General features: G+C 38.3%; 1 protein-coding gene across 1 annotated transcript; it reads right to left on the bottom strand.

Moving 5' to 3' along the window:
- Window positions 1–66: 66 nt before the first annotated feature.
- On the bottom strand, window positions 67–14,026 carry LOC127663045 (ribose-phosphate pyrophosphokinase 1). The gene is made up of 7 exons (XM_052154444.1): window positions 13,692–14,026; window positions 12,042–12,225; window positions 11,540–11,638; window positions 6,225–6,349; window positions 5,960–6,133; window positions 2,371–2,530; window positions 67–1,310 (listed from the first exon to the last, which is right to left on the bottom strand). Exons 1-7 carry the CDS (start codon window positions 13,811–13,813, stop codon window positions 1,218–1,220), a joined length of 957 nt encoding a protein of 318 aa, XP_052010404.1. The 5' UTR covers window positions 13,814–14,026; the 3' UTR covers window positions 67–1,217.
- Window positions 14,027–16,754: the final 2,728 nt, after the last annotated feature.

The following is a 16,754-nucleotide window of genomic DNA, read 5'->3' as shown; positions in this document are numbered from 1 at the left end:
TTTGCCACAAGAACAATTTTAGCATTCTTACAGATTTAACACAAATAAGAGAGATCACACACACAATCAGGATGTAACAATGTAACCACGAGAGTTACTTTTTATTCATAGAAATGTTAACAAAGGGTTCTTAAAAACACCCCTAAAAATGAAAATGAGAAAATTGAGAAAGTCTTCAGACACCCCAGGCTTTATATCAAGCCAACAAAATGTCAAGAATAAATCTTGTCCACTAATTTGCACATTCATCGGTTTATGTCATCTATAGACCACTCATTTTTAAGAATAAAGGCAAAAAAATGTATTCGGTTGTGACATGTCCTTGGCCTGGCTAATATAACGTGATAATTCACCCAAAAATTAAAATTCTCTCATCATTTACTCGCCCTCATGCCATCCCAGATGTGACTTTCTTTCTTCTGTTGCACACAAATTAAGATATTTAGAAGAATATCTCGGCTCTGTTGGTCCATACAATGTAAGTGAATGGTGGCCAGAACTTTGAAGCTCCAAAAGCACATAAATGCAGCATAAAAGTAATCTATAAAACTCCAGTGGTTAAATCCATATATTCTGAAGCGATGTGATAGGTGTGGGCGAGAAACAGATCAATATTTGTACTTTAAATTCTCCTTCCCAATAGGTGGCAAAATGCACAAAGAATGTGAATTGCCACAAAACAAAAGAAGAACTCTAAGGAGAGAAGAGCTCTTAGGACGGTTGATTGAAAGTGGAGATTTATAGTAAAAAAGAACTTTAATATTGATCTGTTTTTCACCCACACCTATCATATCACATCTGGAGACTTTGATTTAACCACTGGAGTCGTTTGGATTACTTTTATGCTGCCTTTATGTGCTTTTTGAAACGTCAAAGTTCTGGCAACCATTCACGTGCATTGTATGGACCTACGGAGCTGAGATATTCTTCTAAATATCTTCATTTGTGTTCAGCAGAAAGAAAGAAAGTCACGCTGGGTTGGCACGAGGGCGAGTAAATGATGAGAATTTTCATGAACTATCCCCTTTAACCTCCAACTCTGTCAGTCACAGATTGCAACAAAAATCTGAAAAGAAAAACAGACTTGCTAAAATCCCCAACTATGGGAATACATTCTGTCAGGGTTGATGTCTGCTCGTGTCTCTTCGGGTCAGGTGAACACAGGTGAGGACGGGCCCCCACATTTGGTCGCAGTGAAAGGTCAGGCGCTGAAGACATTACAAAGGAACGTGACTGAAGAGATAAGACACGGACTCGCCGTTGTGGGTCCTGCGTATGGCCTCGGCGAGAATCATTGAAATGTCAATAACCTGTAGGCATCATGGACAACAAACTTAGTATGCATCTATTTATAGGCAACCTGGAAGCACACTAAAAAAATGTAAGTTTGCCAAGAATGAAATGTATTGTTTTTTGTTTTTTGTTTTTAGTGCTGTGAAAAAGTATTTGCCCCCATCCTGATTTCTTCCATTTTTGTGTATTTTTCATACTAAATCGTTTTAGATCTTCAAACGAGATATAACACAAAACAAAGGCAGTCTGAATAAACACAAGATACAGTTTTCATATATATATTATTTTTATTGAAGCAAAAAAAAGTTATCCAACTCCAACTGTATATCGCCTGTGTGAAAAACGAACTGCCCCCTTAAACTTAATAGCTGCTTGTGCCACCTTTAGCAGCAACGACTGCAAATAAACGCTTCCGATAACTGGAGATCAATCTTTCACAACACTGTGGGGGAATTTTGACCCGTTCTTCTTTGCAGAACTGCTTTAGTTCAGCCACACTGGAGGATTTTCAAGCATGAACTGCCCGTTTAAGGTCCTGCCACAGCATATCAACCGGGCTCAAGTCAGGACTTTGACTAGGCCACTCCAAAACTGTAATTTAGTTTCTTTTGAGCCTGGGTGAGACCTTTTATCCAACTTCAAGCTGCTGGAAAACTTCTATTTCGGTGTTGATTTGCCTGAACAGGGCTGGCAGTAATCAGGCCTGGGTGTGTCTAGTCCAGCTGAACCCCATTATTAATGCGGTGTCATAGATTTTGGGGGGCAAATACTTTTTCACACACGCCCGGTTGGTATTGGATAACTTTTTTGCTTCCATAAATAACATTATCATTTATAAACCATATTTTGTGTTTAATCAGACTGTCTTTGTGTTATGTTAGATTTCATTTGAATCAATTAAGTATGAAATATACACAAAAACAGAAGAAATCAGGATGGGGGCAAATACTTTTGTCACCTCATTGTATCTCAAAAGGCAGCATAATATATCTGGACTTTTGAATGATAATGCCTTAAAATGCTATATACGTAGGTTTTGGAACAGAGCGATCGTATAATAATAAAGACATGACACACCTGTATTTTTGGACAGTGTTTCATCTTCTCCTCCTGAGGAATGGTGTTGGTCACGACTACAGCCTCAAAACAAGCGTTGTTGATGCGTGAAATGGCCGGTCCAGAAAATATGCCATGTGTGAGGATGGCATAAACTTTAGTTGCACCAGCTGATATTAACCTAAATACAGAAAGAAAGAATGCTTCACTTTAGAGAAAAAAACTAGAGATTGACAACGTATCGGTTTAACCGATATTTACACTCTTCCACTTCATCTGTGATATCGGGTTTACCTATAAAGTTAGACACAAAAGACTTGATGTTAACTATTAAGTGAGGGGCTTTGAACACGTGTACACTACAACTAAAACTAATCAAATTATTTATAGACGGTGCATTATATTCATTTTGTAAAGCAGTTCACCAGATATTAGTGATAAATGAATAAGTTAATGTGCCTAAAAGCAGAAATTAAACCATATTCAAGATACAAATGCACATTCGAATGCAAAAACTGCGTATTTAAATTTTAGGCCATTGGTGTCTCTATTAACAGCATCTCGCAACAGAAAGACTACCAAAAAGTATCATGGAAAGTAACTGAACTGGCTAATTCTTTTGGGATGTTCTCTGCAATAAACAGTATAACTCGGTCCAGTTCGGACTGTATTCATTCGTTGCGCCTTATGGTGATCGCTGATGTCTTGAAGCTTCCCCCCTCCAAATTCCCCAGATCTCAATCCGATTGACATCTATGGGATGTGCTGGACAACAAGTCCAATCCATGGAGGCCCCACCTCGCAACTTAAAAGATCTGCTGCTAACGTCTTGGTGCCAGATACCACAGGACACCTTCAGAGGTCTCGTGGAGTCCATGCCTTGATGGGTCAGAGCGGTTTAGGCAGTATGAGTGGGACCTACACGATATTAGGCAGGTGATTTTAATGTTGTGGCTGATTGGTGTACATATAAACAAAGACAAAGATCCCCCATTTAGCCTTAACAGACTGTAGGGTCAAGTGCTGTTAGCGAGCACCTATGAAGGCTGGAACGGTACACGAGGGGGTGGGTGGCCAGCACCACGCCCGACCACCTTTGTCTCCCCAGTGGCGATGTTTTTTTACACACCACACCCGGTACTCATTTTAGGCTGAGTCGACCTAGGGGAGGCCCGGGACCGGTTCAGATAATCGTAACTGGTGTTGGTGAGTGGGAATCGAACTCGGGTCGCTAGGTTTGTAGCGCGCGCCTATTGGGACACCTACACATTACACCTACAGGAGCTTATATGACACCCCATTTTAAATCCATGGGCATTAATATCGAGTTGGTCCCCTCCTTTGCAGCTATAATAGCTTCCACTCTTCTAGGACGGCTTTCTACAAGTTTTTGGAGTGTGTCTGTTGGAATTTTTGCCCATTCTTCCAGTAGAGCATTTGTGAGGTCAGACACCGACATTGGATGAGAGGGCCTGGCTCGCAATCTCCATTCTAGTTCATCCCAAAGGTGTTCGATAGGGTTGAGGTCAGGGCTCTGTGCGGGCCAGTCAAGTTCTTCCACACCAAACTCTTCCAACCATGCCTTTATAGACCGTGCTTTGTGCACAGTCATGCTGGAACAGAAAAGGGCCTTTCCCAAATGGTTTCCACAAAGTTGGAAGCATAGAATTTTCCAAAATGTCTTGGTAAGCGGAGGCATTAACATTTCCCTTCATTGGAACTAAGGGGCTCAGGCCAAACCCCAGAAAAACACCACCATAGCATTATCCCTCCTCCACCAAAATTTACAGTTGGCACAATGCAGTCAGGCAGGAAACGTTCTCCTGGCATTCGCCAAACCCAGACTCGTCCATCAGACTTCCAGTTAGAGAAGTGCGATTCGTCACTCCACAGCTCCAGAGTGCAGTGACGGCGTGCTTTACACCACTCCATCCGACACTTAGTGATGTAAGGCTTGCACCACAGCTGCTCGACCATGGAAACCCATGCCATGAAGCTCCCAGCGCACAGTCTTTGTGTTGATGTTAATCCCAGAGGAGGTTTATTGAGTCAGCAGAGCATTGGCGACTTTGACGCACTATCCGCCTCAGCAATGGGCGACCCCATTCTGTAACTTTACATGGTCTGCCACTTCGTGGCTGAGGTTCCTAAACGCTTCCACTTTGCAATAATATATTTACATTTATGCATTTGGCAGATGCTTTTATCCAAAGCGACTTACAGTGCACTTATTACAGGAACAATCCCCCCGGAGCAACCTGGAGTTAAGTGCCTTGCTCAAGGACACAATGGTGGTGGCTGTGGGGATCGAACCAGCGACCTTCTGATTACCAGTTATGTGGTTTAGCCCACTACACCACCACCACTCTATGGTGAAAAGCTAATGAGGTGGACCGCATGGTCCAATAACTGTTAGTGGGGTGTAATACCACTAACAGTTTTTCGTGAATATCTAGGGAGGGAAGAAATTTGACGAACTGACTTGTTGCAATGGTGGCATCCTATTACAGTACCATGCTCGAATTCAGTGAGCTCTTTAGAACGACCCATTCTTTCACAAATGTTAGTGAAGGCAGATTGTATGGTTAGGTGCTTGCTTTTATACACCTATGGCAAAGGGACTGAATGAAACACCTGAATTCAATGATTAAGGTGTGTAGCCCAATACTTTTGTCCATATATATATATATATATATATATATATATACACACACACACACAAAAAGTTGTGTTATAGCTGAATCAATGATGCCCGGGGTCATTACACTGATGCACACACCACAAACACTCAACAGTGATTGAATGATGGAGAAAGGACCTCTTATCTGTATTTTTTTGTACAAAACAAACCCAGATTGTACCTGTGCAAAGCTGCATTCACATGTCTCGCTGGAGTGAAGCATCAGTGTCTCCCCAGCACCCTGTTGAGCTTCCATCTCCCCAGACAATTTGGAAAAAGGATCACTTATGTGTGGCAGTGCCAGTGCTCAAAAGCAAAACAAGAGGTTCTCTGCAAGCACTTTTCATGTGGAGCTCAAAACGGCACAAATCGTGTGATTTGCGGCTTCACTATTGCTTTAGCAAAATGGACAGCCATGATTAATATTGTGCAGAGTGAGTTTAATTGATTTAATGCCCATTATAAAGAATTAAGGGAGTCAACCTCCCGCTTCGACTTTGGAAAACGTTTAATACTGTTTGAATTGGTGCTATTTTAGGTGCATTTCTGTCTTTAAATTGCACAATAAAATTAGAAAATGATAAAACATCATTGCTATATATTGTTTTCTTTTTTTAGAAGGAACCAAATGCAGTTAAACTGGAAAATAATATTAATATTAAATATTTGAATCAACTAACAGCATAAGTAAAAACACATTTGCAGAGAGTGATGAACGACTGTACAAAAGTTGTACAAAAAGACCTTATATGGAAACATTTATGGCCATATTTTAATGCAAATTAACGACTGTGGGTATTGCGCTCCCTCGTTGTAATTATTCCGGATACATCACAATTAAAACGTAAGAACAAACATATGCATGAGTACGGTTGTTATGAACATCAATGACGTTTCACACTGTAACAAAATGAGGAAAATGTTTCTTACTTATCAACTGCATGGCAGACAGTGCCGCAGGTGTCTGCCATGTCATCGACCAATATGGCCACCCGGTCTTTCACGTCTCCAACCAGAACCATGCGGTCCACCTCATTAGCTTTCTTCCTCTCTTTGTGAATAAGGGCAAAGTCAACATTTAACCTGTCTGCAATGGAGGTCACCCTGGCAATGGAAAAACAAACCTTAGCCGTTAGTCACGTCAAAGTAGTTAACTGGAGCATAACAAAGCAAGTAGCAAATTATACTTGCAAACCTTTTGGCTCCTCCAGCATCAGGTGAGACTATAGTGCAGTTCTTCCATTCTGGAATATTCTCCTTTATCCACTGCAAGACAGCAGGTTCTGCATATAGATTGTCCACGGGAATGTCAAAAAAACCCTAAAGAGAGACAAACAGGGGGAGCAAGTTTATTTAAAGGAATGTTCCGGGTTCAGTACAAGTTATGCTAAATCAACAGTATTTGTTGCATAATGTTGATTAACACAAACATAAATTATGACTCGTCCCTCCTTTTCTTTAAAAAAGCAATAATGGAGGTTACAGTGAGTCGCTTACAATGGAATTGAATGGGACCAAATTTTGGAGTTTAAAAAAGCTTATAATTTTACATTCTTCTGTTTAAACTTGCATATTATCTGAGCTATAAAGTTGTTTAAATCAACGCTTTCATAGTCGTTCGCTATAACTTTACACAGAGAAGTTTATTAGGTGATCTTATCACACTTAAACAAAATGTGTGTTAACATTATGTCTTGTTGCTATATGTTCGAAACTCTTTTTAACACATATAGTTTGGCACCAATTAACTTCAATTGTAAGTGCCTCACTGTTATGGAGGACAAAACATGCAAAAATAATAAATAAATACATAAATAATGTAATAAGAAAATAAATAAAAGGAATAAATGTCTTGATAAAACAAATATAATTAGTTTTTAATTAAAGTTATTCCTGAATTTATTTTTGTATGACTTTTTCCTTTATTTATTATTTTCTCTTTTTATTTTTATTCTTTAAAACATTTTTTATTCTTTCATTTGTTTTTTTTTTAATTATTTATTTATGCATTCATTTATTTTTATATTTATTTATTCCCACATGTATTTATTTCTATATTTAAATATTCCCACATTTATTTATTTTGCTATTTATTCTTACATTTCTGTCTCTTGTATGATAATGATGTGGGCGGGTCCTGCTCACCATTGGCTTATTGTAGATTGAAGCGTGTGCTCGATTACTCTTGACTTGTTTTGATGTGACATTAGGTCACAGCCATATCGCGTGTAAACTAAGTTTGAGGGGCTAAAAACATAAGAGCTTAAGTCAATCCAAGATTTATTGGTTATACTACAATCACAAAATAAATGGGGAGCTGTTTCTTCAACAAAACCACAAAATGAGCAAGTTTCATAAATGATATGATTTAACCTTGTACTTTTCTTTTTTTTCTGCGTATATAACTTCATATTTTGATGTCTGCAAATCCATAATATTGTTTTCTGTTGTTAAGATGGTTGTATCTTTTACAATGAACAATGCTTCATTTCCCTGATCATTTATGTATGTATACATCTAAAATAAAAAAATCTATAGCTGACTCTTCACATATATATAGAGAGTTGCGCAACTTACGAATTAAGTCGATAACCGCGCATCAAATAACTGTTTCATTTACAGTAGAGGTGCTTATTGATGTTTTAGGAGAGCTGTATGCCGGTATGAATGTCGAAGCACATCCTGGATTGTTAAACTCTCTGCAAAACGTTTCCCTGCATATTCTAAATCTGTGCGAGTCAGGGGGTGCTAAGGTGGGACGTCCATCTGCTTTCGATAAGTACTATTGAGCTCTCAACCAATGATGCACTGGAGCTCCGCAAGGACCGCCTCCCTCATTTCCATGTTACACACAGAAAAGTAAAAATAATACATGTATAAATAAATATATATATATGGGAATATATAAATATGGAAATAAATATATGTGGGAATAAATAAATATAAAAAATAAATAAAAAATATGCAAAACAATGAATAAATATTGAAAAGTTAAAAAAATTAAAAATAAAGTAAAAAATAAATATAGAAAATAATAAAGGAATAAAGTCATACAATAATAAATTCAGGAATAAATTTAATTAAAAACGAATTATATTTGTTTTATCAAGACATTTATTCCTTTATTTTTGTATTATTACATTTATTATTTATGCAGGTTTGGGCCTCCATACACCGTAACATCGTTTTTTTTCTTCTTCGATTCTCTCCCCTTTTCTCCCAAATTTGTAATGCCCAATTCCCAATGCGCTCGAAGACCTCATGGTGGCGTAGTGACACCCCTCAATCAGGGTGACAGAGGACGAATCTCAGTTGCCGTCTGAGACCGTCAATCCGCGCATCTTACACATGGCTTGTTGAGGGCGTTACTGCGGAGACATAGTGGTGTGGAGGCTTCACGTTCTCCACAGCATCCACGCACAACTCACCATGAGCCCCACCGAGAGCGAGAACCACATTATAGCGACCACGAGGAGGTTACCCCATGTGACACTACCCTCCCTAGCAACCGGGCCAATTTGGTTGCTTAGGAGACCTGGCTGGAGTCACTCAGCACACCCTGGATTCGAACTCACGACTCCAGGTGTGGTAGTCAGCGTCAATACTCACTGAGCTACCCAGGCCACCGCTAGTGACATCTCAAATTTTTAATGGGAATGACAACGAGGCTGTGCGGAATAGACTTACAGTCCCTTCAATGGACTGCATTGCAGTTTAAAGTGTTTTTGGATCGTTCCGCGGACAAAACATTAATAAAATTACTTTCTCATCTTAGCTAGCACTTTCATCGCAAGTAAACATTAGGGAAACACTTGTCATTCAAATATTGTGAATTTGCACACAATAGCCAGTGCAGGAGCCAGATTTGTGTGTAGATAATATTGGTAAAAGAACAAACGGTGTTGATTCTGTTCATGATTGAGATGGCTGACTCACAGCTGTATATACAACCAAATATTATTAGGATATTTGCAGGTTCAGTTTCACATTATCACCGTTTTTACGAGCACTACCGACCCTGAACTGATGAGACACGCCCGTTTGACACTTCAAAAATAGTAAATAAAAGCAAACTTTTCAGCACATTTTCGTTAAACGTTCAGTTCATCATCGATTTCTCTTTTGTTGCTTAAGATGTGCATATGTGCTGACAACATTTCTGCATTGTTTTACATCGGTTGATTTGACAGCACTTTACACAACTAAACAATTTATATAAATACATTTGATTAAAAAAAGACGCTACCAATTCATGTTTTGCAAAGCAGTGTGATTAAACTATCGCCAGAACAGCTTAAACACGCACTCCGGTCTGGACAACTGATGACGGCTTGTTACACATGACAATGAGCGTTGTGTAAGGTATGGCGGAGGATCAGTGGCCTTAACAGATTCACGAACAAACAAGAACTTACTGTTAAAAACTTCCCTAATTACTGAAATAGCGCCAACCAGTCTCCACAAGCACAATAAATGTATTGACAAAGAGACAATGAACTATTGACAGAGAATCGCATGTGACATCCGCATGCTCACCACGTGCTTATCGTGTGGACAGGAAGGGGGAAACTTTTGAACGTAAAAATGTGTGTCTTTCTTATAAAGCCTAAAAGGGCTTAGTTTTAATGAAATATGTTGTAATCCCTGAGTGCTATGTAGTTTGGTGTAGATCAAAATTAGTAGAATTGTTTAGTAGTGTAGGAGAACTTATTATATCTAATAAGAGGCTTTATATTTAATAGCCTGAGTGTAAGAATGTTAAACCCACTTTTAAAGGTACCAAATATACCTTTCTTGGTATCAAATTAAACCTTACGATTTGTCCGAGCTGAATTCGAATATAAGATCTCTGTAGAATGATATTACGCGATGTTTTACTATCTTTTGAGTCATTCAGCCCAAAATCTCTTACTGTCATAAAACATGCAAATGAGCCTTGACAAAGGAATCATTCTCCTGTCCCAATGGAAGAAGAAGTTTACGACCTCCAAAGGAATGTTCAGAGAAGTGCTGACCCTCACTTCATTCTCTTACTGAGAAAGAGAAATGAACCCTGTTAATCCTATATATATATATTCTATATATCCATGTGATAAATATTGACATGTATCTAATGTGCCATCTCACATTTTCCCTTAAATGTGCTTGATCTATGTTTTCTTGCAAACTAATGGGTTAATGTTTCAGACTTTGCATACTATGGTTAACCAAAATCATATGTGTGGCATATTTGGTCTCTATAACTTGGTATTTTGAAGATTGAAATGACTGTGTACATGATAAGTCGATAACAACAACATATTAGTATTACAAGTATGTTTCCTATTTTCTTTCTTGCACATGCAATGGGCAATTTTACAACAAAGAGCAATAAACCAAATTCCCGCCTAGAACTCAAACCCTTCTTATTGGTCGAGCCAATGAGAGGTGGGACATGTTTCTAAGGGTATAAAATTGCTGCGCCCACTTCCTCGCCCCCTCTTAGCCCTCTCTCTTATCTTCGCTCTCTTAGCCTCTCTTGCTTCCTGCCTCTCTTGCCCTCTGAGCCTTGTGCTCTCTCACTCTCTCGCTGAATGATGCCAAACTAGAAGGCCCCAAGGACTCCCAAGCGTGCGCCAGGCTACGGCCTTGACTTTCCATTCACCAAAGATTCTCTGACTCCCACTGGTTCTCTCTCATCAAGACAACATCATCAAAGATCAACTGGAGCCTCAACAAATTGCATCAGGACAGTTTAATTCAAATGGGACATGCAAGTATCAAACTTAGTCTCATTATTTGATACATTAAGTATCCTTAACCCCTTTCTAAAAAGGGCGTGTCAGAACTAATATGATGGTTTGCTCAGGCTGTTGATCTGCTGAACTTCAAACAATGCTATAACTTCTTGCCTTCCTGTATTCTGCTTCAGCCCTCTTTCCCTTGGTAAACTGTATGCATGTATGTATATGTATGTTAGAGTAGTTTAAATGTTTAGTCTAGTTAATAAAGTCTTGTTCATGTCACATGTAAAGTTGTCTGTGTCTCAAGCTCATATCTAAAGTCACTAATCATAGATTTTGACTACTTGCTCTTAATACTTAGTAAGAAAGACATTTCCCTTGCCCCGAAATGTACATTTCTATTAATTAATTAATTAATAACCAATATTGAGTGTTCACGGGATGAACCGAGTATTTGGTTGTAATGTTAATGTAGCTACATCAAGTTAACCCGATTAACTGATCCAAATATTCATAATTGATTATAACAAGTTATGATTGATTATTAATATTTCATAGAGCTGATTCGCTACCTAATGGTGGAAGAATATAGAGCTGATTCGCTACAGTTGTTAAACTCACCGTTGATTGCTGTGGCTCACGCCTTTGAATGCCGAGTTGTGTGCAGAGAGAACTCTGGTATTTCAAAAATCAGTCGGAGTGCCAGATAAAGATAATTGGCAGGCCGGGTTTGGCCTTCGGGCCGCAAGTTGACTAGCTCTGGTCTATTCAGTGCTATAAAACCCACCTGTATCTGGGATGCATGTAGATCCATGGTTATGATGTGGTCCGCACCAGAGACAGACAGCATATTCGCCACCAGCTTGGCAGAAATGGGTGCTCGACTCTGCAGAAGAACATCAAAAACATGCCTTCATGTGAAAAAGGCTTTACTGCTCATTTAAAGGAGTATTTGCCCATTAAAGTAATACATGCAAACTGCTTTCAACAAGCATATTTAACATGTCAAATTGGCATCTCGTGACCATCTGCCAATTTTAGTGCACTTCATTTTCAAGGTTATTGGCATTAGCCAATAACTATGCACACTTGGCTAAACAACAGTTCTTGTGTAATTTCCAAAAACCAACAAATAGAAGTTAATGATTGTTAAACCTTGTTTTTAGTGAATTTTGTAAACAAGTGCTTATGTCAACTGTTTTTGTGCATAATTTGCTATTCTATCCTTACATTGTTTTAAGTATATAGTAAACTCTTAACTTATGCAGACTATATAAGCTTCACCCCACCTTGTCTTTCTTATCTTGTCGGGCGTAAGGAAAGCAGGGGATGACGGCTGTGACCCGGCAGGCCGATGCGATCTTGCAGGCATTTATCATAATCAGGAGTTCCATAAGATTATCGTTTATTTCGCCACAGCCGCTCTGGACTATGTACACATCCTCCCCGCGCACACTCTCTCCAATCTCCACACTGGAAAAGACATTAAAACAGGACATATTTCAGAATGCACCCTTGTTTCAGAATGCAAACTTTGGGGGTTGATTATTGTAGAGAGAGATTGAACAAATAAAACTGCATCCCTTACAATTATTACCACAGCAAAGTTATTTCTAAGCTATAAAACTCAGATACAACATACAACAGACTATCCCGGTTCAAACGAGACCAAAAGCTACATTATGAGTAGTTCTTGAAATATTCCTCAGAGTGTGAGAGGGTGCACATCCACACATGTGCTCATCTAAAGGTTTGGGATGCTCCTGAACATTTGATATTACTACAGTATATTTTGTAGTCTAATCCATTCATTTCCAATGGCTGGTCATTTTTGACCGGGAACACAACAAGTGTAATAAAGTGAAATAAAACCAATAAAATGTAAAGGAAACGGTCCAATTTTGTTGTGTTTTCAGTCACCATACGTGAATACTTTCAAGGAATTTATTCCAGTTGGATAAAGTAAATAAAAAGATAAGTCATCCGGGTCAAAACGACTGGATCACAACATGGGATAACAGTCATTTTTAGTTATGTCGTCATAGCCAACAGATTGTAAATTGAATACAAATATACGAAACAAATATTAGCAAGCAAATTTATCACACTACATCTTGTTTACATCTTGTGGCTATACTTTTGAAACAGTGTTTTAATGTTTATGAATTGGCCCCATTGACTTCCATTGTAAGTGCCTCACTGTAACCTTGATTTCTTCTTTGTTTTTTCTTTAAAGAAAAGGAGGGCCAAGTCAAAATAAATTGTGTAATCAACAATATGCAAAAAATGCTGTTGATTGAGCTTAACTTCTATTATACCTGGAATACCTCTTTAAAATCAAGATTACAGATTAAAACCATGCTGTGAAAACTATTCAAAACAGGCTAATACAAAATATTCAAAACATTTTCATTGGCAGGGTTCCCACACCTATTGACCAGTGTATTATCATGACATTTCCATTCAGTTGCGATTAATTCATTAGGATTTTTATAAATAATTTTACAGAGATTGCTCTCACGTGGAGCAACTTCTATTACATATTTTAAAACTGTGCATAACGAGAGGAGTTCATTATTATTTACAATTGTTAGACATTTTCATGAGTTTTTCCAAGCCTGTAAATAAATTGGGGAAAATGTTTAATTCCCTAATATTTCACTGGTGTTCCAAGAATGTGGGAACCCATGATACCCCTTACAAGAGAGCAACGAGAGTCACGCGTCAAATCAAAGTCACGCTCTCATAACGGGTCCTTTCTGCTTTCTTGCAGCGTCGAATACCGTTAAGGCGCGGAGCCTTATGGGAGTTGTAGTCTTCGCTCACTCATTTGTACCTCTAACAGCAACCACTTGAACTACAACTCCCAGACGCACATGTTACACAGCACTTCGGCATGCTAACGTAATATTTCCAAATAATTTGCAAGAACTACTCACCATGTCTCTTGGTTACTAAACTTTTTGGTCACCACTTTGCCTAGCTCCAATCCGAGACGGTCTGCTATCTTTTGAGACAGATCCTGGTGGGAGCTGCCGCTGAAAATCTTGATATTTGGCATGTTTTTTTCACTTCCAGATGCTTCCAAACGTGTGAACGCAACAGCGACTATGCACGAGAAAACAGGACGTTTGCTCGCAAACTTTACTATAAATTAAACTTACGATTCCTGTCTCGGTCAGATATTTGTCATCCGATGTCGATATTACCTAGTGAGTGTGGGTCTCCACTACCTTTCCGCCATAGTTGAGCCTGTGTGTGTGTGTGTGTGAGCGTTTCGCGCGCGTCACACATCCGCCTGTGCGTGCTGACGTCACAGAGCGTGTTGTTTGTTCAATATCGCTGTTTTACGTATTTGTATTTAAATAAGATCAAATTACTTGCATTAAAAAACCTGCAAGTGGTTTGCATTGAAACCCACATAAGAAGTCAAATGAAACAGTCAAGATCGTGGTTGATCCATTTGCCCTCTTTCGTACCATGTTTTCTAATTTTTCACAATACAGTCATCCACATCTAAAACATCACAAACAGATATATTAATGAATAACCAAGTAATGTGTAACATCTTGTGTGTGATATTAACCCAGACAAGTCACACACGGTCTACTACAATCAATAACATCACACATCCTAATTTCCAGACCTATAATCTTCAAAAATACATAAACATCTTATAGTTGGAAAATCTATAATTACATCTTCTTCGGTGTAATTAGAATACTGTACTAAGTACTCCGTCTGAAATGTATTTGCATTACTTATTAATGATTACTTTCTAAAACCCGGATCAACCTTGACCAGATGAAAAATACAAGGATAGACAAGAAACTGTTCTTTTAATTCTTTGAAATAAATCATATAGAATGAAATAAATTATTCATGAGCTGGCCAAAGAATTTAAAGGGGCAGTGTAAAATTACAAAACATACATTTTAACATTAAAGGTTAAATTTCGATTTTAAATTCACTATTGTTTTATATATAATTATTCTGGAGTCTGTACAGTATTTAACACAATTACATCAGAAGTAACTGTAATTAAATTACAGTAATCCATTACTTTAATTTCAATGAAAAAGTTAGTACTTAGTAATGCTTTCCATTCAACACTGTACAACAAAAAAATTTCAAAATCCCCACATGCATTATGCCCATAGCAAGCTTTCCAATCAAAAGAAAATAAGAGGAAAAAGTAGGCTATGTAAAAAGAGAAGAACAAAGATGCATGTGAGTCCTGGAGGATTTGCTCACGTATCGTGTCACTCAGATAGCTAGATTTAGTGAAAAGTTTCGAGCAGTGATGCAAAATCATTCATGAAACCTGAGACCACAGATTTCACTTCACATGACCCAGTGGAACCTGAATATACTCTAAACACATTATAAACACTTATTAAGATTTCATGGCGTTTTCAACTGATACACACACATTTAGACACAAACGGGACAGTCTGTATCCTGAAATGATTTGTTCATTATTTGCATTTTATATCAAGTTTAGATTTAGCCTTGATTTACTGCAGTGTATAAGTGAGCTGCACTTAAATGCTCTGGATGTAAAGGGACAATTCACCCCAAAATGAAAATTCCCTCATCATTTAATCACCCTCGTGCCATCCCAGATGTGTATGACTTTCTTTCTTCTGCTGAACTCAAAGGAAGATTTTTAGCAGAATATTTCAGCTCTGTTGGTCCATACAATGCAAGTGAATGGTGACCAGAACTTTAAAGGGTAACTAAACACCTGCTCAGAGTCTGACTCCACCCACTAGAAATATTTGAAAATGCTGGAAAAGTGGGCAGACCCCGGCGGGGATAGAGGGAACGAACCGAGTGCGGGGCTGAGCGGGGGGGCACCTGAGACTCGTAGTGACGGATTAATTGACAGCTGCTGTCAGACTCTATGTTATTATTATTCCTCACACGGTCGCAAGACGACATGTACATGAATCTGGCGTGGTGAGCTGGAACCTGCTTACGTTAGCTGTCACCGCTTACGTCACGAAGTACCGCAAACAGCCAATAGGAAAATGCAACTGCAGTAGCCACCGTTCAACCTGAAGAGGGCAGCACTCAGACATTTTTACACCATATATTGTAGAATTAAAACACTTTATACACAAATGTCAAAAAAATTACTTGAATCAATGACCAGTACTAATAAAGCCCCATTCTTACAGATCATTAACTAAAAAAAGTTGGTTTAGGGTTTAGTTACCCTTTAAAGCTCCAAAAAGGAGATGAAGGCAAGTGTTTTAATCCATGTCTTCAGAAGTGATATGATAGGTGTGAGTGAGAAACAGAACTATATTTAAGTCCTTTTTTTCTCTGTAAGTTCTACTTCCTGCCCAGTAGGTGGCGGTATGCATGAAGAATGTGAATTGTCAAAAAAAAAAAAAAAAAAGAAGAAGAAAAATGTGAAAGTTGAGATTTAAAGTGAAAAAGACATGGATTAAACCACTGGATTCCTATGGATTACTTTTAAGCTGCCTTTATATGTTTTTTGGACCTTTAAATTTCTTTCCACCATTCACTTGGATTGTATGGACCTACAGAGCTGAAATATTCTTCTAAATATCTTCATTTGGGTTCTGCAGAAGAAAGAAAGTCACACACATCTGGGATGGCATGAGGGTGAGTAAATGATCAGAGAATTTTCATTTTTGGGTGAACTATCCCTTTAAACCATTACACTGTGCATTAAGTGTCAGCATTTTTGCAATCTCCATACTGCAAATGAGATTTGTCAGAAAAGTTCCCATATTTCATGATGTAACACTATCATTGAAATACTGTGAATTAAAGAATGAATAGGTTTCACTGGGGCTCAAACCTTAAAATGAATCGCAACTACTTGCAATAGCCTGTAATCCACTAGATGTCTGTGTTTCACTAATTTTATTTTATTGTTTCAAAGAGAAAAAAACCCCTCTCCATAAGTAATAAACAATCCATTTTCATTGCCCTATGTTTCAAACCTAATCTATCAAATTTTTAAA

Source organism: Xyrauchen texanus, chromosome 23 (assembly GCF_025860055.1).
Source record: "Xyrauchen texanus isolate HMW12.3.18 chromosome 23, RBS_HiC_50CHRs, whole genome shotgun sequence".
Taxonomy (NCBI): domain Eukaryota; kingdom Metazoa; phylum Chordata; class Actinopteri; order Cypriniformes; family Catostomidae; genus Xyrauchen; species Xyrauchen texanus.
This window is presented reverse-complemented; position numbering and strand designations above follow the sequence as displayed.